Here is a 23,914-nt window from a genome sequence, read left to right on the forward strand (position 1 = left end):
TAGCTCAGTTCCGGCATCACACAACAAGTGAATAATATCACAGTATTGCATACATTATGCAACTCAAATAACAGGTTTGTCTTATTGCACAGAATAAATTGACTAAGCAAATTTGAACATTTCCCCACCTTGGTGTCATGAACTATATGTGCAATAATACAACCTGTGCAATACTGCTTCCATGCTTTTAAAATGCTTGTTCATTTATTTATTGACTGGGATGACTGTGCATAAGTGTATGTAAGAGTATTTGTATATTTATTACTTTTGTATCCAGGTACGGCACTGCAAATTTCGTTGTACATAAGCTTGTGCAATTGCAATAAAGTCTATTCTAAGTGCAGGAAAGAGCTGGACTATTCAAGGAATTCAAAGTTGTTATTATTTTTGGATGCAGGATGGGTGGATAGTCCGTGATCTGTACAGCTTCTAGAGTGCAGTAGCTAAAAAAATGGTGAGCAGTGTAAAGGGGGTCGGAAAGGATTTCTTTGCCCTTTTGAGTGGTGCGTTTTGAGGTCGAGGACCCTGTTAAAGAACGGGGACCAGTGGCCAATGATCGTGGGTGATTTACTCACAACTAGCTGTACGCTTGACAAGCTGTTACAGATGACATAACTGTGCTGTCAAACATTCAAGCTGTAACCTTCACCCCACTCACTCAATATCAATTGATTTTCCCATCAATAATATGGTTAGATTTCTTCCATGTAATAGAAGATTTTCTCCTCATAAACCCACCATGTAAATGAAATCATATTAACAATCTTGGATATCAATTCCAGTACTGTTATCATACTTAATCACAGAAGCTCTACTGGACTTTGATGTGAGGGCTGATTTGCGGCGTTTTACCTGCACAGAGGATAGCAGCTAGCATTTCATCAGTGTCCAGTTAAAATTGATTTAATAAATCAGAATAGCCAGTAAGTGCTGAGCCAGGCTGATGGACAGATTGCACCATAATGCGATTGTGATGGCAGATGCAATATTCAGTACAGATAAAAGAAAGCTTTTATCCATGTACCTGTAAGTAGAGATACTGGAGATTATGGAGGCCTGCAAAGATCCCTGGAGGCAGGGTGATCAGGCCACAGTGGTATAGGTGCAGGGCATGTAGCCTACCAAGGCCCAGGAAGGTGTCTGACGCAACAGCCTGCAGGTGCCTGTTGTCCCCAAGATCGAGCTCCTCCAGGCGGTCAAAGCCGTGGAAGGTGGAGGGTTGTATGTAGGAGATGTTGTTAGAGTAAAGCCACAACATGGTTGTGGTGGGCGAGAAGTGGCCTCGAAGTAGCCGCTGAATCTTGTTGTTCTGCAGAAAGACGCGCTCGCTCTGGGCAGGGATGCCCTCAGGCACGGCATGGAAGTTGTGGGCCTGGCAGGAGACAGTGCTGGGTGAAGTGTAGCAGATGCAGTGGCGAGGGCAGGGCAGAGAGAGATCCAGGCCACACAGCACCAACAGTAACTCCACCCCACCATAACCTGAAAGACGAGAGGAGGATGAAAATGAAACAAAGAGAGCACGAGAGAAAGAGAAGCAGAATGAATTGAATTCATACAGCAGAGCTCCTGTTATCAGACACATCTTAAATGAAACACTTATTGCTCTCAGTTTACAAGGACAACAATAGGCATGGTTCAGTGCAGGCAAATTACAATGCTGACACAAATCACACAAAACACACACACACACACACACACACACACACACACACACACACACACATGCACGCACGCACACACACACACACACACACACACACACACACACACACACACACACACACACACACACTTTGAGTTTTTTGAGCCCATTCTTCTCACATATTTTCCTTCCCAACTGTTTACTCTTAACTTTAACATTGCCCACCCTTCAAATCCAAACTCAGGGGACCATTTTTGATGTTTTGCAAAAACCTTGAAAATCATTAATAGCAAGAGGCTCCTACACCACGTAGAAAAAAAAAAACAGCTAGGAGCTTTTTTTCGGAAAAGAGTGTGTGTAGTCTTGTTTTATTTTATAGTGCGGTAATGTGATTGTCACATTTGTATTTCTGTTTCTTGGACCAATCTTGACGATACAGCACACACACAGCATCCTATCACGCACCTTACAGTGTTATATTCTTTGGTTATCCTCTAAAGGCGATAGAAAATCAATGTTTCTCCTGCTTACAAGTGAACGCGCACCTCACCTGTTATACAGTTCCACAATAAGGAAAGTGAGAAAGAGGGAGAAAGAAGAGATAGAGGATGAAGCGGGAATCATCTGCAGCATGCCTGTGAAGTGGATATTACTTTTTGTGTTCAGATTCCTCTCGTCTCACTCCTTATTTATTTTTATTATTTTTTTCTACTCCAGTGTTTGATGTATTGTGGGGCCAGAGAGGTAACAAAGTTGTAAATGAAAAAGAGATGAGGGTGGAGACATGCTGATCCGCAGAGTAATTTCGATACGATACAATATGAATATCATGCTGACATGTGTCCAGCCTTGTGTGTGTCAGTGGCATGAGCAGATGTGATGGGCAGATGTCAGTTTGCCCAGGACACTGCTGCTCTGCTTTGTAAAGAACAACATGTTCTAAAATTCCAGCAGAGGACAGAGCTGTATTATCCTGTGTGGTACACATGTGTCTGTATAGCTCTGTATACTTGTGTAACCATGTTCACACAGGCGCGTATGTGTTTATCCGCATGTCTCTCTGTATACGTGACATTTCATCTGAAACATATTGTTAGAGCTGTGTCTGTTGCATTTGGCAAGGCTAGTCTATATCCCTGACTTTCCACTTCCGGGATTGCTCCGGTGCCGCAGGAAATTCCGTCGGATGCATGTATTATCCGTTTCCTTCTGCTTTCTTTGTGTTGGAATTTTAAATTCGGTGGATTTATGAGGACTATTTTTGACTGCTCCTCAGATCTCTGCATGGTAAATTGAGACAGCTAGCTAGACTATTTGTCCAATCTAAGTTTTCTCTTGCACGACTATTTTGCAACAGCTCTGTGCAGAGCTTAGCGCCGCCCATGATGATTGTGATTGGTTTAAAGAAATGCCATTAAACCAGAGTAGTACCATACTGTGCAGTCCTTTTCTAATACTCTATGAATGATTGAATATTTAACAAATATATATATGGATGGTTAAGCAGCAACTTCTTAAATTAATTGTGGATTTTACTATTCAATTGTGAAAAATACACATTCATCACTAGTTTATGAAACATAAGACTTTTTTATGACGTATGACTAAAACAATACCTTTTTTTTAATTAGTTATTGTGAACATTATTTACAACTTTCTATTATGAGCCTATATTAGACTGGATGACAATGTCCTTCTGCCAGTTGATCCACCACTTGCTGATCCCCTGACTTCCCATTTAGTGCCATAATCAGGTCAATATTTAAATTAAAATTTAAAAAGAAATGTTAAAAAAACTCAAAATTAATGAGACATTCCATCCTCAACTGTACTTTTCTTTAATGTTAATTAGCAAATGTTAGCATGCTAACACACTAAAATAAGATGGTGAACGTGGGTAAACATTATGCATGCTAAACATGAGCATGCTACCATTGTAATTGTGACCATGCTAGCATAGCTTTTAGCTTTAAGCACCGCTGTACAGTACAAGAGAGTCTCACAGAGCCACTTTCATGGTTGTTGACTGACTCTTAGTCTTGTTATCGGAGTTATCTAGATAACAACAAAGTAATAATAACAAATGTGAAGTAATTTCTTCTTTAACAATTATTATAAACAAATTAATATACAGTGTGCCATTGTATTTTGTCATTTTACGTTAGTGAGTAACCAATCTACAAACTTCATCAACTAACTGCTAATTAACAGTTGGAGCAATATTTGTTTACACGTTTAACAACACATAACAACACTATGCATATATTCTCTATCTCCTTCTGCGATCAAGTCTTTGCAGCTGTATCATACAAAGTGAAATATTTATGTGTGTATATATATATACAGTTGTGTTCAAAATAATAGCAGTCCAACATCACTAACCTCATGAATCAAATTTTTTGGTAGAAGTGATATTTCTACATGGCAAATAATTTACTAGTAAGTGTTGTAGAGTCATAGAAAACCAACAGACCCAACAGTCATGACATGCATGCTGCTCATTCTGTGTAATTGAATCTGTAATTGAAAGGGGCATGTTCAAAATAATAGCAGTGTTGTGTTCAATTAGTGAGGTGATTGATTCTGTGAAGAAACGTGTCAATTATGGCCCATATTTAAGGAAGGAAGGAAGCAAATGTTGCGCATGCTGGTTATAGTGCATTTCACACTGAAATACTCAGCAAAATGGGTCGTTCCAGACATTGCTCTGAGGAACAGCGGTTAGCAATATTAGTGCAGTGATTCAAAGTAAAGCAAACCCTTGAGACATTTGTCAGTTTATACAGTAAATGTTTGAGTTTGTAAAGAAAAATGCAAATACTGCTATTTTTTTGAACAGCCTAATATTCATTTTTCTTCACTTTCTGTAAAGGTATAACACAAACTTGATCAATTTTGGTCATGTTTTGATTTGGAATTGAATGTGCAGTGTTCCCAATGCATTGATATTATGGAATTATAAGCTATTCTAAGGATTTTGAGCATTATTCACTTTTTTAAACACACTGCTATTATTCTGAACACAACTGTATATATCATATCAAATGGTGCCTCATTTTACACACATTTCCATTCATCTTGACAAGATATCTTGGTGTAAACAGTTTGGCCATGTGAAATATGTTCGTATTGATAGACCCAGTGTTGGGTTGGAGGACGGTTGAATAATAAATATTGAACAATGCTCAATTCACTTCATTATTGATGCTTTTGCTGAAGTGTGAGTTATTTACGTGTGCCCTGGTCTCCCTTTCCTCTTTCTTCCCCTCTACTCTACCTTATCTGTTTTACACACAGTTCCTGCTTCACACAGAAAGTCAAGAAAAAGTTGGTTGAATCTACCTTCTTGCCAATTTTAGACTATGGAGATGTGTTTTACAGACACAACGTCCCTGTTAAAATCTTTGGATTCTGTGTATCATTCAGCACTGAGATTTATAACCCATGCAAAGTATTCTACCCATCACTGTGTATTATATGAAATAGTAGGTTGGCCCTCACTCAACACAAGAAGGCTCAAACATTGGTTGACCTTTGTGTACAAATCAATAACTGGACATACTCCTTCATATTTAACTACAATCTTAACATCTAGTAGATCTGAACACAATCTAAGATCAAGTAGATACATAACGTATGATGTTTCACAAACTAAACAGAGTTTGGAAAAACTGCTTTTTGTTACAGTGCTCCAACTTCATGGAATGAGTTACAAAATCAGCTAAAATTGCAGGTTTTTATTTCACATACTGAATTCAAGTCCTGCCTACATCAAATATACCAACATTTTTGCGCTTGTTTTTAAAATGTGATTTTCTGTTTTTATTTCTTATTTCTTATTGCTGTCCATCCCTGTCTGTCTGTAATTTGTTGTATGTTAAAGTGTATTTTTATGTGCGGCCTTCTTGGCCAGGGCTCACTTGTAAAATAGATTTTAATCTCAATGTGATTTTTTTTTTTTTTCCTGGTAAAATAAAGGTAAAATAAAAAAAAAAATGCACAGATTTGTTTTCTCACAGTCTGTCGATAGCTTTGATTGGTCAAATGTTATTGTTATACACTGTAACATACTGTACAGTGTGTATTCAGTCCCTCGGGTAATCAAAATAATATCTTTCTGTTCTTTCCTCCTCTTCTCCACTCCTCTGCTTTATCTATCCATCTGTGTTGCCCTTTGCTTCATGCTTCTCTGCCTTCTTCCTGCACGTTCACTCTTCCCTTCCTCCACAGCTTTATCTTCATGCTCTGCCTCGCCAGCTGTGTCTGTTAATTAGGTAGAAAGCCGCTTTGTGTATGCAAGCGAGTAAAAATGTGCATTGTATGTGCATGTCTGTAAGTATCTGTGACTTTGTGTCCTTGCGTCTTTGTGTTTCTTAGTGGGAAACATTTTATTGTAAAATTATTCACATGACCGGGAGATTTAGCTTGTCATATCTTAAGGTCGTCATGTCTTATGCTCTATCTGTGACTAGAAAGGGTTCCATAAATGAGAGTTAAGCCATTTTCTTTGTTTAAAACTCAACTGCATCACAAATGACAATTGTGATTTCTCAGTTGTTGGTGTATGTTTACAATTTTTAAACTCGCCAATGGGGTGTCCCCACTGGTCCCATTTATTTTTTTTACATTCAAATTGTCTTTAGTCTGCTTGACACATCCTTGTGATAGTGCTTCTAGCGTTTGCATTTCCACTTGATTTTGCTTCTTCGTTGCATTTTGTTTACCCCTACAGTCTTTAATTTTTACGATTCAAACCCCGAAGGGGTAGAACCCTATTGTTTTTGCTCCGGTTTATTAGGGTTTGCCAAACTTAGAGCTGTTGTTTCGCATTCTGAGCTTGAGATGATCATTCATGGTTTTATATCATCCTGGCTTGATTACTGCAACTCCATTTTCACCTTTCTCAGCAAGTCATCCCAGGACCATCTAGAACTGGTCCAGAACTCTGCTGCAAGGCTGTTGACCAGGTCCAGCAAGATGTCGCACATCACTCCAATTTTGCTTCCGATCAAGTTAAGGATCCAATTTAAAGTTCTTCTTGTGACTTGTAAAGCTTTGCATGGTCAGACACCTGTTTATATCTCGGACCTGCTCCATCCGTACACTACTAACAGGTCCCTTAGGTCTTCTAACCAGGGATTACTGGTGGTCCCTCGCACTTGCTTAAAAACTAAAGGTGACCGTTCCTTTGAATCGGTGGCTCCAAACCTGTGGAACGCTCTTCCTATTGTTCTGCAGTCTCTGTTGAAGCTTTTAAAAAGCAGCTGAAGACGCACTTGTTTAAATTTGCTTTTGACTCATGTTTATAACTTTGGGTTTTTAGTTTTAATCTTTTAAATTATTTTCATTGTTCTTTCAATTATGTTTTTCCTTGCTTATTTTCTGTTGGATCTTACTATATTCTTACAAATGTTTATCATGTGAAGCACTTTGTGACTTTGTCTATAAAAGGTACTATATCAAATAAACTTATTATTATTATTATTATTAAGATTGAAATATTTCTAGTAATTTCATCAACCAGGCGCTCTGTTGAACAAGGGTGGAGCATTGTATGTGGGCTGCCACTTAATTATATTATGTTTGCTTGTGCTAAATCATTTGCAAATTTGATTACTCAAGCATGGGAAAAGCAAAAAAGGCAACAATCAAAGAAGTATATATATTTTCTCTACTGTTCATCTAATATTGATAAAATACCTGAACACTAATGCTTAGACTATCACAATAAACTTCAGTCACTACACATACATTCAGTACTTAAGTATGTGGACACCTGAGCACACACATCATGTAATTGTTAATCATCTCATTCCAAAACCATTGGCATTAATTTGCCGCTATGGGGCGCCCCTTCAGCTCAGGGGTTAAGATGCTGACCATGAACCACAATGTCCAGCTAAGGACCTTTTGTTGTATCTCCTTCTCCCTCTTTTCCTGTCAGCTCACCTCTGTCTGTAATAAATGCTTAAAATCCCCAAAAATACATAAAGAAATCTGCTGTTACAGTATAACAGCCTCCACTCTTCTGGAAAAGCGTATGCAATATTTTTTAACCTGGCTGCAGGGATTTGCATTAGTGAGATCAGAGATTAGACACTGACGATGAGGCCTGGCTCGTAGTCGGTGTTCCAGTTAATCCTAAAAGTGTTGTGAGGTGAGGTTGAGGTCAGAGGTCAGGGCTCTGTGCAGGCCTGGACCTCACAACAAACTCGACCTGGCCTTGTGTATGGTCTTAAAGGCTCTTGTCTTAAAGTTGAACTGAAATAAAATTAGTTTTCAGATATCTGTATACATATGCTCTGTGTTTTTTCTTTTGACGTTAAGTTTTCTGGCCAAAATTGTTATTGTTCATTGAGGGGGGGGGGGGGGAATGCTGTGATAGCCCCCCCTACATTATTGTTCCCCACAGGGCCATGTTTTTGGGATTTTTTTGTTCAAACTAAGGATGTTGGTACTGTAATTTGATTGGTTCAGTATCTGTGTAGGCAGGGACTAAACATAGTTCATAATATCACAACGTGATATTAGGAACCCAACCTGCATTATAAGCATTGTATTGCATGTTGCTAATGGGAATCAGTGCTGTTGTTAGAAAGCTAGGCTAACTTGCTTTGACTTTTGGAGTGGAAACTGGTTAGCCTAGCTTGCTGGCTTCCACTAACTGAGCGAAACACAAACTTAATAGCACAATTGGTCCTCTTAAATGTGGTGAAAGGACAGATGCCTAAATCACTTACGGTACATCTGAGAGTTGGACATACATGTATTGGTTTTCCACAAATGTGACAAAAACAGTTTTATCCTACTTTGAACTTACTTATGCAAAATGTCTGCAGTATCATTTAAGTTTCTATTCCCTTTATACAAAAAGTGTATATAATTCACATTTCAGTTTCACTTAAAATATCACTGAATGCTGTAGCATTATTGTAAGCTTTTATGTATTGGAACTCACAAAACCCTTAAAAAACAGCCCTAGACCAAAAGAACACAACAGTTTATGGCGAGGCGTGTCCACATACCTTTTGCCATATTGTATAATTCTACTTTTAGAAAAGTGTACTGTCTAGTCTACACCACACAGACAAAGATGTTTTACTGTTCAAATTTGAGCTTGATTGGAAATTAATCACATTGGTGATGCCCTTTTGTTCTCTGGATTGGTATAGACACATGGCTTTCACTTTATTCCAATAATTGTCCATTTCAGCAAGTGATGCCTTTTTAATCACAATCCTCTCTCTCTCTCTCTCTCTCTCTCTCTCTCTCTCTCTCTCTCTCGTTTCCCGCTGGTTGTTTGTCTAAATTCTCATCTTAGCCTCCCCGGTTAGATATTTGCTGAAAGCTTCATCAAGCACAGCCAGGGTTCAATTACAAGAGCCATCTCCCTCCTCTGTCTCTCTCCCATCACTCCACACCAGTCATCATGTGCACTCACAAACCCACACATACACACACACAAAAGAAAATAAACCCCACATAGGCACATACACATGCTGCTTGTCAGGCCATCATCACAACTGCCTCTCAACTACAACTTGGCATCTGGAGGAGACACCTGCCATTCATTCTGGCAAACACAAGGAGAAAGTAACAGAGCAGGGAATGTGAGAGAGGGAGGGAAAGGGAGAGGATAGAGGAATGGGCAATATCATACTCAAAGGGAATGAGGAGCTCTTAAAACATGAAAGCTGAGGCAAGGGGAGAGAGGCACAGCATGGCGGTGTGGGAGGGAAAGAGACCAGAGTGAGTGAGACTGTAGCTAAAAAAGGAAGATGGGGGTGACAGGGATCTACTGCGAAGCGTAGACCATTATATAGGTAGGTGTGTACATGTCTGTGTGCGCTGCACAGCACACAACTGTGATTTCCGATGAATTGCCAACTAATTCTATGACCTTCTGTGAGGTGAGTCAGATAAACACTTGCAAATTGATTAATACACATGCATACACAACTTGCAGAGAATTTAGTCACACTGAAACACATGTATTCTCTTGTGCATCCAGGTGCGCAGACACATGTGCATGCAGGCCGCAGGCGCATACACCCACATACAGACACAGATAATCAGCCCTAATTAGGTAAGCAGTGGCAGGATTTAACCAGATTTTTTTTTTTAAGCAAGAGCAAAATTCAGTGAAAAGGGAGATAAATAAGAGTGGAATTTACAAAAATTAAGAAGGGAATAGAGTGAGAAATGGTGCAGCGGGGACGATGGCTAGCTCAGACACTCAATATAGATGCTGCTCCTCTCTTGTTGGTGGTTGATTTAGCTTAGCATAATCCTAAAGATCATTTAGCGTTGCTCATTCAAATAGTGATAAATCTCTGGCAGAGTTAATGAGAGATTTAAATGGCGTCATTGCCTCAAAGACACAGCTGAAATATCTCTGCACTATATAATCCTCCCCTCATGTAATATAGTACATAACCATTACATCCATCTTCATATTGGAGACAAATCAGGTCAATATTGCCGTCTCTGCACCACTGATCCTCTGTGACCTAGGAGTTACTGTTTCATAGTACTGAAAGTTTCTTTTATTTAAAGTCCCACTTCTGTGACCCCAAACAAAAAAACTAAACATAGCTTACAGGCAAATCACTGGCTGAACGGGCAATTGATTTCGTGAAACAGACATGATAGTATCTACATCCGAGTCTTGATCCATGATGATCCTGTCTGAATGTTAACAGAGCATCTTAGACGTTGGGATAGTAATGCCTTTGGGACGTGGCTTGAAGAACAAAAATATTGCAGACCCACAAAGAGTTTGCACATTCAAATCTATTAGAATACTCATTTTAAATATATGTTTTTGGTGTCCTTGATTTTCCAAACAGAAACAACCAAACTGATGTGACCCTCTTTTACAACCTCCATGTTTGGTTGTCATCACTCTTCTAGGTTCTGCTTTGTGAAAGCATAACTACTCAATGCAAGGATTTCCAACAGCCGACTCTCTGGATGTTTTGGATGTTGAAGTGTCCTTGAACACACGATCAATGGCGGTTTTCAAAATCATCCTTGGTTTGTGAATATACAGTGTCAAATAAATATCAATGAAGTGCTGCACTGTGATGGACTACCCATCTCAAGCAAGTTGATGTCTTTAGCACCGTGGCTGCCTGGTGAGGATTGCATCTTAAAACTTACAGTATAGTGTACTTTGGAAATAGCCATTGTTAATGCACTAAAGCATGCAAATCCACCAGTTATAGTTATAATAGGAAACTGCACTCTTTAACCCCAGGATTCCCAGCACAGCGGCGTTGCCTGCCTCTGTCGAGCAGGGAAGCAAAGTCCTTAAAGTTGAAAGGAAAATTGATGTTCATTATCATGAAGCACCATAAGTGGTACCTCACCTGTTTAACAAATCTGAGAAGGCCTGCTTGAAAGCTATTTTTCAAGGTATCTACAGTAGGTGTCTTATAATTAGTGGCGGTCTTGTGTGGTCTCCCCCACCTGACACTTTCTGGTCTGATTCTCTGCTGCGGCCCTCTCGGCCCGGCGTTGTGACATCTGTTCAGCACACAAAATACTGTCCCAAGTCTTGGAGAGGGTTGTTTTTAATCAACTTCAATCATTTTTAGATGACTTTAGTATTCATGAAAAGTTCCAGTCTGGTTTTAAGCCCCACCACAGTATGAAACTGCCCTTCTAAGAGTCTATAACGACCTTCTCTTAGCGGTTGACTTGAGCTTGCTGCCTTTGACACTATCAACCACTCTATCCTTTTATCCCGACTCAAACAAAGTGTTGGCATTACGGGCATAGCCCTCAAATGGTTTGAATCTTACTTGACAGGAGTTTTGCTGTCCACCTTGGTAATTGCTCTTCATCTGCTGCCCCTCTTTCTTGTGGGGTCCCCCAAAGCACCATTTTGGGACCCATGCTATTTTCTCTGTACATGCTGCCCTTGGGGTCCATTTTAAAAAAGCATAACATTTCGTTCCATTGTTTTGCAGACGATGTACAAATCTATTTGCCTGTAAAAAACAACGATAAGGACACTATCCAGCCTTTGCTTAACTGCCTGAGAGATCTCAAAATATGATTGGATCAGAATTTTCTCTGTCTCAATGACAGTAAGACTGAAATTGTTGTGTTTGGTCGTGCTGAACATTTTAGTGCCTGTGTTGATGGTCTAGATACTTTAGGTTCCCGTATTCGTCCTTTTACTAAGAATCTGGGTGTGATTTTTGACAGTGCTTTTAAATTTGACAAACAGATTAGTTCTGTTGTTAAAACCAGTTTCTTCCAGCTGAGACTTTTGGCTAAGGTTAAGCCCTACCTGCTGTGCAATGACTTCGAAAGAGTCATACATGCATTTATTACGTCTTGATTAGACTACTGTAACTCTTTATATGTTGGATTGGATCAGTCATCCCTTTGTCGGTTACAGTTAGTCCAGAAAGCAGCAGCTCGACTTTTAACCTGGACCAAAAAACGTGACCCCATTACACCAGTTTTGGCCACGCTCCACTGGCTTCCTGTCTGTTTCAGTATTTATTTTAAAATTGTATTGCTTGTTTTTAAGATTTTAAATGGGTTGTCGCCTTCTTATTTATCAGAGCTTTTACATGTCCACACACCTGTCAAAGCACTGAGGTCTTCCAATCAGATGCTCTTCGATGTGCCCAGATCCAGGTTAAAAAACAAAGGTGACCGAGCCTTTGCAGTGGCTGCTCCAAACCTCTGGAATAGTTTACCTATTCATATAAGAATATCTCGGACTGTTGAAACATTCAGTCCTTGCTTAAGACCCATTACTATGCATTGGCTTTCAATTGAAGTTGTGCTTTGACACCTTGACCCTTTTCAACTGTTTTATTTTGTATTGTGTATTGTTTGTGTATACTATCTATTTTGGGTTGGTTTTTTTTTGCGCTTGTTAAGCACTTTGGTCAACTATGGTTATTTTTAAATGTGCTATATAAATAAAACTGAACTGAACTGATTTAAAAAGAAAAAAGAAAATACACACACTTTACTCTCTCGTGTGTGTGTGTGTGTGTGTGTGTGTGTGTGTAGGATGGAGACAGAGAAGCAGAGACATTGAGAAAGAGAGAACATGCAAAAATAACCTCTACCCTCTTTGCATGCAGTAATTGGGTCATTTGAAAGGCTAAGCCTATCTCAACACTAATCAAGCTCTAATTATACTCAGAAAAACGTTGCCCACCCCTCCCTCTCATATACACACACTCTCCACATGCATAATCAGATGATGCAGGTCACAGCTTTCCCTATTTAACTCCTGTCTATTAGTGGAGGAAAGATGTAAGCAGGAGTATAGTATTGCTGCTGCTGCTGCTCTCCGTCTTGTCCTGCCTCACTAAAACTACGATGATAACGCAGACCGACAGGGTGACAATGTATTGACATGTGTCTATTGGAAGCAGGGGCCATGTTCAGACTTCAGACTTCTAACCCTGTTCTTGGGGAGCATTATTTTGATCATCTTCCTGAAAACAGGAATACAACCTATTAAAAATTCAGGGGAACCATGTGCAGCGCAAAGAATTATTTTAACTGCTTATTTCTGAATTACTTAGAGATACACTAGTTCACAATCAGATGCTCATTAGTGCCATTTTTTTCTTCACTTTCTATTCCCAGAGGTGTTATCTGAGTATCTAAGCTGCTATTATTGAAATAAAACCTTGTTTATTGTAAATTGATGTCATCATCAAAGCAGGAACCACAACGTTTAGGTGTGTGGGAACATAAAAGCTGGGTGAAAGTATTTTGTTGAAAAAAGTGATAACGATAAGAAGAACACTATTCACACACAAGCTTGCAGGCATGAATGCAGATGCAAAGTGACACTCATATAACAACTAACACACAGATGTACAACCCCAATGGAGCTAATTCACAGGAATTTGACCCTGATCTGGCAGAAGGTGTGTGTGCGTGTGTTTGTGCGTGTGTGTGTCTCTGTGTGTGTGTGTGTGTGTGTGTGTGTGTGTCTTGCCATGACTGGATCTGGAACGCTCTTTGGCAGATATCCTCAGTGGAGAGTGGGGAGAAATGAGCCTGTCCAACAAGCCAATGAGAAGAGGAAGGGAAAGAATGAGAAGAAAAAGGTAAAGTGCAGCATGGGGGTGAGCTGTTTCTTCTCTTAATAGCTGTTTGTCCAATTCCCCACAGCACAGGAAAATCTCTCTTCCTATGACTACATCATTCCCTGCTCTCTCCTCTACGCTGCAGGTATGAATCACCATTTGTCACCCTCCTCCGCTCTTCTCCCTGTTGTTCATTTAGTTTCCCATTCGTCTCTATTACAAAGACTGGTAAAAGTACATCAGGACTTAATATTGCATACATCTTTCATGGCAATGCCTGTCTGCATTCTTGCACTTTGTTTCCACAGTATTTGTTTTTGAGGCTCTCTGAGTGCGAAATTCAAAAGTCATGCTCGGGGATTACACTTGTAAATCAGACACACACAGATTCAAGAAAAAGAGGAGGGAGGCAGAAGGCGACCAAGATGAAGGGTTACATCCAGAATGACAATGAAGTGAAATATATTTTAGCACAGTGACATATCCGAGGGATCATCTGTCACCGAGGTGTTTTTATCAGATAACAGGCTGTTACTGCACACTTGCCTTTTGACTGAGCCAATCACAGCCAGGCATGGGCCATTTTTCACACTGATTGGCCAAAACAAGCGACATCAGTTCTCTTATTAAACAACCTCCCCATGGAGAAAGATTTTAAGCACTATAGAACTGTCAGCAATTGATGCGATCAGTTTTGTTCCAAAATGAGTTATCTAGCAGCTGACAAATGTGAGACCTACAGCAAAATTATTAATCACTTGAGAGCACACATATACACTATGCTGTGCTGGAATGAAATTGCCTGATCAACCCTGTCCATCTAAATCCAAAGTGTCAGACTAAAATGTTTCTAATAGCTTACAGCTGACAGCAATTTTAAGCGTTCTCACAACACCATTAGCATGATATTACTGTAGCAGAGTGCTAATACTTCCCCTGTTCAGCATGCTTTTTCTTGTTGACATTTTTCACACCTTAGAACCGGAGGAAAATACATTCAGGTGGCGTGACATAGAAATAGCAGAGAGAAGACATCAGTCAGGAAATATGAGAAGGGCAGTGAAAGGGAGAGGAAGGATGTATGACAAGCGAACAGGAGGAGGTGTCACAGCTTTGCCCCATCAGCTAAAGAGAGATGGATGAAGCGAGAAAGGCATATCTGTTGAACTCCCTCAATCAGTCATCGGATCTAGCTAATCTGAAGGTTGCTGGTTAAACTCCGCCATCAGTCATAGTGTTCGGCTTCTGTGAAAGTTAGAATCATCTGGAAATGTCTCGTCCGGCTTTTCTTCTGCTTTCTAGTTTGTTATTTAGATGTATTTATTAGTAGGATAACCCCTTGAGATGAATCATCTCATTTTCGAGGGGGTCCTTAAAACAATTAAACAGTAAATACAAAACACAAAATACATTCACAAATACATACATCACTCCCAAGCCTGACTGCTCCAACAACAACAACTGATCCCCCCCATCCCCCATATACACACAAGTAAAAACACAGTAAATTTGCATACATCCCAAATACGCTGCTATTTTAGTAGATGCACAAACAGGAGCCAACTCATAAAATAAATAAATAAATCAACAAAAATCGTGATATGTCAAGTTAGAAACAAGCACCGTACGCTGCGTTTCCTCTGTGGTTCATGTAAGGTTGTGCTCTGTTATTTTCTCAACTACTTCTTGATTTTGATCATGTACCTGTTTGTCCTCACATTTGTGGAGGTTCTGTTTCTATTTAAATCCGCCTGTAGGATTAAAAAGTGGCTCTGGAAAGTTTGTAGCCTGCTCCTCTATGGCAGCCGTACAGCTTGCATTCACGGCAGTTAACAATGGATTCCAGTGATGACTGAGTCAAGGCATGATAATGTTTCTAAAACATTCACAGAAACCTCTCAAACCACTCCTGCAGTACAATCATCTTCTCTGCTGTTGAGCTATATGCTCACTGTCCACACTGTCATTAAGTCACTCTGTGTGTTTTATTGCTGATCTGAATTGTGACTTTCTTGCATTTTGCACCCTAATAGAAGACAGATAAAAATAGCCAGAGGCACACGGCATTTATGTGTTTGGAAATCTAATATTTCTAAAAATAAAGAAACTCGAGATTCGCTCTATAAATAACTTTTATGTAGTGCAGTATGAGAGGGATTAAAAGAAGACGGTAATGCTTTATATACTGTATATTAGACAGTCTTTCTGTAGTATAAATATAAGTTTACATAAATGGCATCAAGAGAGAGGTTCTAGTTTCAATTGTTTTGTCTCTAAATGTCAAGCGTAATGTCTATGAAGATTCTCATCTAGGCGATAAGATAAGAGTTGATGAAGCGGTGAAATGTGTTCAAGCCCTAAACAACAAATGACAAATGATGATTTTTAGGGACTTGAACTTGGGAATCAACTCCACTGGGGCTTGATTTAAAAATCTGAAATACTGCCACTCATTTTAAGGAGATGTTTCACTCTGTGTTCCTACTAGTACATTCAATCTCATCTATATGTAAGTTTGACTTGGAATACACAAGGGTCAGTCATGGGCCTTTCTAGTTTCACCGATAATTCTCTCTACATGGCAAGTCCACATGTGGACTCCAGCTTTACTAGGCTCAATTGTTTCCTTCCTTTAGTGAAAGCTGGGATCTTCAGCTCAGCATTATACAAGCTAATAGACTCTGCCACGTTAAACCCTCGATCAGTCAGTATTACATCACCTGCACTGATGCATTCCAGAAACCCAGAATTTTCTGTGACATGTTTGTCTGATGTTCTGCCATCCCTTAGATATGAATATGACTGTTCCTTGTGGGGATATGCCTATTAGGTATTTCATGGTGTGATAATGTTTATAGGTTGAATACATTTGTGCTCTTGCTTTGAAGTCTTTGGGTTTTTCTATAAAAATTTCGATAGGCGATAAGATAAGAGTTGGTGAAGTGGTGAAATGTGTTCTTGACTTTGTGACTTGAACTTGGGAATCAACTCCACTGGGGCTTGATTTAAAAATCTGAAATACTGCCACTCATTTTAAGGAGATGTTTCATTCTGTGTTCACACTAGTACATTCAATCTCATCTATATTTAAGCTTGACTTGGAATACACAAGGGTCAATCAGGGGCGTTTCTAGGACTTGAAGAGGTTCGGGGCTTAGCCCGGACCCATTAAAATAAACTAATTCCAATGCACACAGAGCAGATCACAAAAACGGCGATTGGCTTGCCCAGTTTGTTAATAGCTGTGTATGTTCATTTTAGCTGCCCAGTTTGTAGATGCTAGTTAGATGTCACAAATAGTTGGGCTACTCACAGCTGGCCAGGCAACCCCAAGGCAAACGTTTTGTTTCCATTTGTGGGGACACACATGATGTGGGGGGTCAGGGGGTCCTCCCCCAGAAAATGTTGAGCATTGAACACTTCATTTCCAGCATTCTGGTGAATTGTTATGTACCACTCTATTCCAGCGGACACAAAGCGACGTATGGGTCTGCTTGAGCCTGAACCATAGACTGTAAACGTCACGTCACGGGAACTTCAAACAAGATGTAGCAATATTGTTGTGCATCTAAACTTAGTATTGCCTACATTTAAAATTACTTCATTCAGCCCTGAATGTTTTGACTGTAGCCCCGGAAAAATGACCTGGCAATGCTGATGGGGTCAATAAAGTACCAAAAGTTGTATAGTTTGAGTATGGCATATTTTTGAATTGAATTTTGAATTGAACAAGAGCTCAAGAGTAGAGCGGGAAGCTTTTTGTTGCTTTGCTGGAGCGTCTGAATGGGTGCACTCCAGAAGTAATGTGGCATGGCATCAGTTCGCATGATTCAGGCTATGCTTGAGATTTCTTGACAGTGAATATTTCTACACTCAGCCACCATAATTCAATCACTCCATTCCTCTTTTTTTGCCCCTTTTACTCTTCTCTGTTTATTCACTTCCAATTCCTGTTTCCATTGCCCTTTTCTTTTGCTTCAGATCCTTTTTACCTTTGGGATCTTAAGTTTTCTGGCTTTGTGTCCACATTTGTATGCTCCCCTGTTCCTGTCTTTCTCTACGTTTTATTTATCTGCTTTCATAGAGTGCAGTAGCTCTGAGTTCATTGCCACTATTTGTTTGGGTACAGAGTCGTTTGAATGAAAACCGTTCACAGAGAGGTCTGTGGATTATCCAGGGTAACTGGGACACTGTTTCTGGGAAGACATGTCACTGTTGAGTTTTTCAGATGTCATTTTTCAGTGCTTTGAACATCATTAAAACAAAATTCAATTCACCTCTATTGTATCAGCGTGGCGACAGGTTTCAGAGATGGACATATCAAAGCCTTGGCAAATAAAACTAAAACTAACTGCATGGCGAGATACCCACAAGGGGCGGAAGAGTACATTTTTTGTGTGATTTGGGTGAAACAAAAGGGTTTGGTTCATGACTGGGTGTGGTTCTACAAGGTTTAATTTGTCAACACATTTAATGCTGCCAAAGAGGTTAAACTCTGAATACATTTCCCATAAATCTCTTTTTTTGATTCTTTTTATTCCACAGATAATTCCATCTCTTTTTACACACACCACACATACAAGGACAAGGGTTCTTCAACAAAGGACTTCTTTGCAATTTGTGATTTTGTATTAAACTGAAATATTTTATTCCAGGCAGAGTCACTCCACTCTCTCCCTCACCTGAGGCAAGTAAGGCAGAGAGAAGCGTACCCACAGTGCAGTGTGTCCCTGATCTTTTTCTGCGCAGGGGCAACTGCACTAATCACAACTCTATAAATGTTTAGATTTTCTTCCTCAAGGCCACACACATCACACAGAAACACACCTGCAAACACACACGTGTGAGCAACCATTAGAAAAACACAGAAACACAAAAACATGTATTTACAAGCACACACAAACACACATCACTAACACCTGCAAACACACACATCACTATACCCACATTTATATGCTAGAAGCATGTATCAAAACACAGGTGCCTTGGATACTTTCATAAACACACGCCATCCCACGCACGCACACATTGTACATCACACCAAAACCTTGCACACAAATGCACACACCAGCTTGGAAATGAATTAAGAATGCATATCTCTGAATCCATTCTCCCTCCCGACTCACTATGTCCGTCCACTGAATCCACCTTCACCTTGGCTACATAATCCTCTCAATTTCTCACCCGCTTTGTACCACCTTCCTCTGACCCCTCTCTTCACTGTGTTTTCACTCCTCTATTCCTTCTCCTCATCTTCCTCCTCCTCCTCTTCTCCCCCACCTTCAAAATGTGTCCTTGTATCTGAATAATGATTGACCCATGCAGTGTGGCTCTGAATTCAGATGTTTCATTTGTGCATTTTCCAAAACTGGGTAGTGTAATGTGTGTGAGAGAGAGAATTTGTAAAAAATGTGAAAGAGAGGTTTCTGGTCTGTGTGTATCTGAGTCGACAGTCATACTAAGCCAGCTACATTTGTGAGTTTAAGTTTTTCTTTTTCTGAACATTAGGAAAACTGCTGAATCTCTTCTTGTTTTGCACCCATTTTTGATTGGCAAACAATAAAACTGTATATCACAGCTCCAGTTGGTTAAAGCTCTGTTCTTTCTCCATGATCATCTTTATTATTTCAATACAGCTGAACTCACAATGCAGTTGGTCTCATCGATATTACCTGTTAATTACGAGGCAACCAGTATTTACTACTGCACTTAGACGTTAATCAAATCTCTATTTTATGATCGCAAATGAACGACAACAGCTGCACCATGTAATCAGCTATGTTGACAAAATGAGAAAGTTTGAGGCGACAGAAAGTTAACTTTACTGCCACACAGCCCCTGACCAAGCACCAGCATCATAATTCAAAGCCTTTGTTTCCTTGTCCAAACTACTGTAACATGAGAGCCCTGAGTTTTTATATTTAAACACTCATTAATCTGCAACTATTTTGACGACTGGTTTGTGTGTGTGTGTGTGTGTGTGTGTGTGTGTGTGTGTGTGTGTCTGGCTGACATTTTTTATCCAACTGGTGAGGACTGGTAGGAAATAGTAGTAACACAAGTATGTGTGCGCTTATGCATCTTACAAATACCACTTTATACTTCCAGCGTATGGTTGCCCCGAAGAGAGAGAGAGACACTCACTCACTCACTCACTCACCGGGTTCTTACAGTTGTTCTCTGCTGCAGGGTTTTGCATGATGGTAAAGTATATGCCAGCACCTCCCCCACCTCTTGTACAACACACACACACACACACACACACACACACACACATCCTCAAATTTCTTTCGCTCTTTATCTCTCTGTTTGTCTGTCTCTCCTTCAATTAGAGTCCATATGCTAGAAGGCCCCCAGCTTTCCATGTGCCCCTTTGAAGTGAAGTAGATTAAAAAAACAAACGTTTGGAAAACCATAAATGAGCATTTGCAGGGCTGAGAATAGGGGAACTCACACACAGAAATACATGTATTAACACGCATAGACTGACAGTATTACAGATAGAAAGACAGTGTACAGAAATGCACAGATTCTGGATAAGACCTAAATAAATTAACCAGTGTGCATCGAAATACATAAATACACACAAGCACACATTAATATTTGATTGAATATTCCTTCTGACCTCTGCCTGTGTCAGAAATGTACAGTATGACGCATGTACTGACAGATGGGTAGAAATAGAAAAAAAATAGTAAAAGCTCAATGTCCTCTCTAAATTCTTACTTATGCTGCATTCAGGAACATGCATCCCCTGCTGAATGTAGAGCAGGTTTGGGAAATTGGATTTTGAAGCCATTTTATCCACTTCTTTAACTCCATAGATTTCTCTGCCCAATGTATTCACTACACAGTGGTTTGTTACCTGTAGTGCAGTGCATTATCTGTCTCTCTCTCTCTGATTGGCCTTTACAAAACATACACAGCGATTACACACTGACATTGCAAAATTTACATAACACTACGGACACACTCAGGCACAAACACACACTGTAGCATGCACACAAACCTCCTGCTGTGTTCAGCTGGTATTTACATCCCATCCCATAAGGCCTTATGATCTCCCTCGCAACATTCATAAGTAATTAACAGCAATGCTACTCAGCTGGGTGGATGAGACAAACCACACACAAATTTGCACACACAGAAAATGTAGATGTATTATCTGAAACAAACAATGTAATATCATTACAAAGGATATTTCCAGTTTATTACAACTTTTTTTAACCATAATTCCTCTCAGTAGTACAAAGATTATTAAGATGTCAATTATTCACTAAGCCTAAGTGGAGGATTAAAAACTCTCTCCAGTTGATTTTTCAATGTTTTCAGATATAATGCTTAAAGACTGAGGTTAAAGCTACATGTCCCAGGCAGAAAGTCCACCATGATCCATGTTGTGTACAAGACATGTAGATAACCTGCTGATGATCCATGTAGAAGAAGCACAAATACAGTATTATGAATAAAAAATGAAACTGAAATGTTATTCATTTGAATATAACCCTTGGATGGTTTGAAAGCCTACTATAGAAAAACATACTTGGAAAAGCAACACAGTGGTTGGATTTATGCTTCATGTTTTAAAACGGTATGCTTTACTTTTACATAAGAGAGGATTTGATGAAGAATATTTTGTAAAGAAGATGTTTGGCAAATGTAACACTATCTTAATGCAAGTTTGACCCTAGTTGCTGAAGTGCAAACTTCCCCAAACTAAATAAAGAGCACTTTAAACTGTGATATTCTGACACCTTAGCTTCCACTCAGAAATATACCTGTTCAGGACTGAAACATCCACTGAGGTAACTCCACATGATAAAATAGATTGCACATGGCATGCCTTGCCTTTTGAAATAATGCTAGGTTACTACTATAGTTAGTAAGTGAGTGGTCAATTGCTGAGACCGAACGCAGCACCATCTCTATACATTTATCTAAACATTATATATTTGTTTGACAGGGCAACGAACCATGCAGGTTTTAAACAAACCCTCAAATTAGTCAAACTTACTTGGAAGATTTACCTCAAACAATCTGGCTGCGCTTAACAATTTATCGGATTGCCTTGTGTGTTTTGCCCTGTCTGATTTCTTTGTAGTGATGTCGCCTAGATTTCAGCAATTAACTTTGGTGAGAACAACATCATCATAACCAATAGAAATGATGGCCAAAACATTGAAAATTGTTCTTGCTGGAAAACAGAGTATGATAACAAAGAACAGACCTGAAAATGTTTGACTAAACTGCCACAAAGCAAACCTTTTGCTTCTGTAAAAAGAAACCTGGACGACACCCCCGCAACTCCAAATTCAAGAGCAGCTTGTCCGCAACGTCTCATGTGATAAGACAAAGTCTGGCAGCACTTCAAGAGCAGAGAGGAGAGTGTCTTCTGTTGTTTCTCCTTTGTCTCCTGAGGTTAAACTATTTGTTTGTTGAGTTTTAGTGGCACCTTGTCTTACGGCCATTATGGAACAACTTTGACAGTGACAAGAAGGTGAGGAGGGAGCAGTGGAAATGCTCATTGCATGCGTGGGCAAGGTGTGTCTGCATGCATGTGTTATGTCTCAGAGTAAGCAATATGTAGGCATGTTCCTGTGTGTCGGTGATCCTCAAATCAAGTTCTGTTTTCTGTACTTCCATTAACTGCAGTCACCTGTCAGCTCAGGTGTAATTCAGACTCTAATTAGACTGCTAGAATGAAAAGTACCTGACAGAAGAGAAAGAAATCCAAAATGAGAGGATTTCGGGAACTCTGGTGCATATATTCAAACTGACACTGCAGAGCACTGAATCACACCAGCCGGTTGACAGGACTTCTCCTCACTGACTACATTTATAGTACATGCACACCAGAAACCAGATTACTGTGAAAAATCAGTCCAGGGCAAGAATCTGATAGCGTGTTTACATGCACTCAAGTAGCCTCATTAGTCCAAGTTTACATGTAGTAATCTTGTCAGTAATCCGATTTCTTCCCTATTAACCTACTGCACTGCCGCCAAAGCCATACATGTCCGGATCCTTTGTCATTTTATGATGTAATGGTTAAATGCCACATATCTTGCAGTTTGTTTTTCAGGCTAATAGCTGGACATGCACATGTCTTTTCCCTGTATAATGGAAAACAAGCTTTCAATGTTGCATTGTCTTCTCATGCATTAGAAGGTCTAAAAAACAAACAAATGTAGAGTAGCGTAGGTGATATGTAGATATCCTTCACATCCTTGGCTAATGCAGTGTTATTTTACACATAAGCATAATCTCTTTCATTAAACCCACACTGCATGTGTTGAAAGACTGATCATCTGTGTAAGGTTATAAATCCGTAACATGTAAATTCTTGTTATAATGTAAAAGGTTTAATTTGGATCTAATAGGTCTTTATGTGACATAGCAGTAGGTTGGTATTGTATGTTTTTGCTCACTGAAGCCCTATTTGCACGGGACTAGTATTACCAGGGGACCTCAAGTGATTTTTTATTTACTTTTTCAATTTACTGACATTATCCCCCGCATATGATTTCAAGGCTCTGTCAAAACCTTCATTTATAATTGCCAACGCAGCCAATACAACTCTGAATCACAGAGATGCAAATTGGCACGGGACTAATATTATCACACAACCTCTGTTTGTGCACAAAGTGCAAAGTGAACCCAAACAGCAGAGAAGGCGTTTACATACTGCATGACATAGAATAGCCTACATCAGACAGAACTCGCACATGTAACATATCCTTTGTGCATTCATAACAGCATTGTTGCTTCAGGCCTATGGTCAGATCATGAGCAGCAAATGCACTACCAGCAGTAAATGAAAATCAAAGAATGAAAACTTCCAGCCAAGCATAGTTTGAATTATGAAAGATAATGAAAAGTGGCTAGCAAAGCGCCAAATCTTAGACAGTGTATCGAGTCCACGGCAGTGACAGGATCAAAGAAAACTAAAAACTACGTCACTCACAGATAAATTATCTTCTTATTTAATGTGGGCAAAACACAAACGCGTTTCAGCAAGAAGCCATCATCAGTGTTCACGATTTCTTACTTAATAGGAAGGTTACTAGGTTACTTAAATAATATTGCAAAAAGCATGAAACACGTTTTTCTTAATGTTACCTCTGTGAGGGCCAGCACTCAAACAAACTCCTCTCTCGCTGATGGGCTGTCAGCTCCGCTGGGGAAATGTCTGCAC

The 23,914-nt window shown here is 39.6% G+C and overlaps 1 protein-coding gene across 1 annotated transcript in view; it reads right to left on the minus strand.

Moving 5' to 3' along the window:
- Positions 1-23,914, minus strand: part of LOC116037075 (reticulon-4 receptor-like 1) — a 95,194-nt gene that overhangs the window by 3,689 nt on the left and 67,591 nt on the right. The window contains exon 2 of the mRNA XM_031280840.2: positions 1,025-1,479. Coding sequence (XP_031136700.1) covers positions 1,025-1,479 — 455 coding nt within the window. The remainder of the gene's footprint in view (positions 1-1,024; positions 1,480-23,914) is intronic.

This window comes from Sander lucioperca, chromosome 13 (genome assembly GCF_008315115.2).
Source record: "Sander lucioperca isolate FBNREF2018 chromosome 13, SLUC_FBN_1.2, whole genome shotgun sequence".
NCBI lineage: Eukaryota > Metazoa > Chordata > Actinopteri > Perciformes > Percidae > Sander > Sander lucioperca.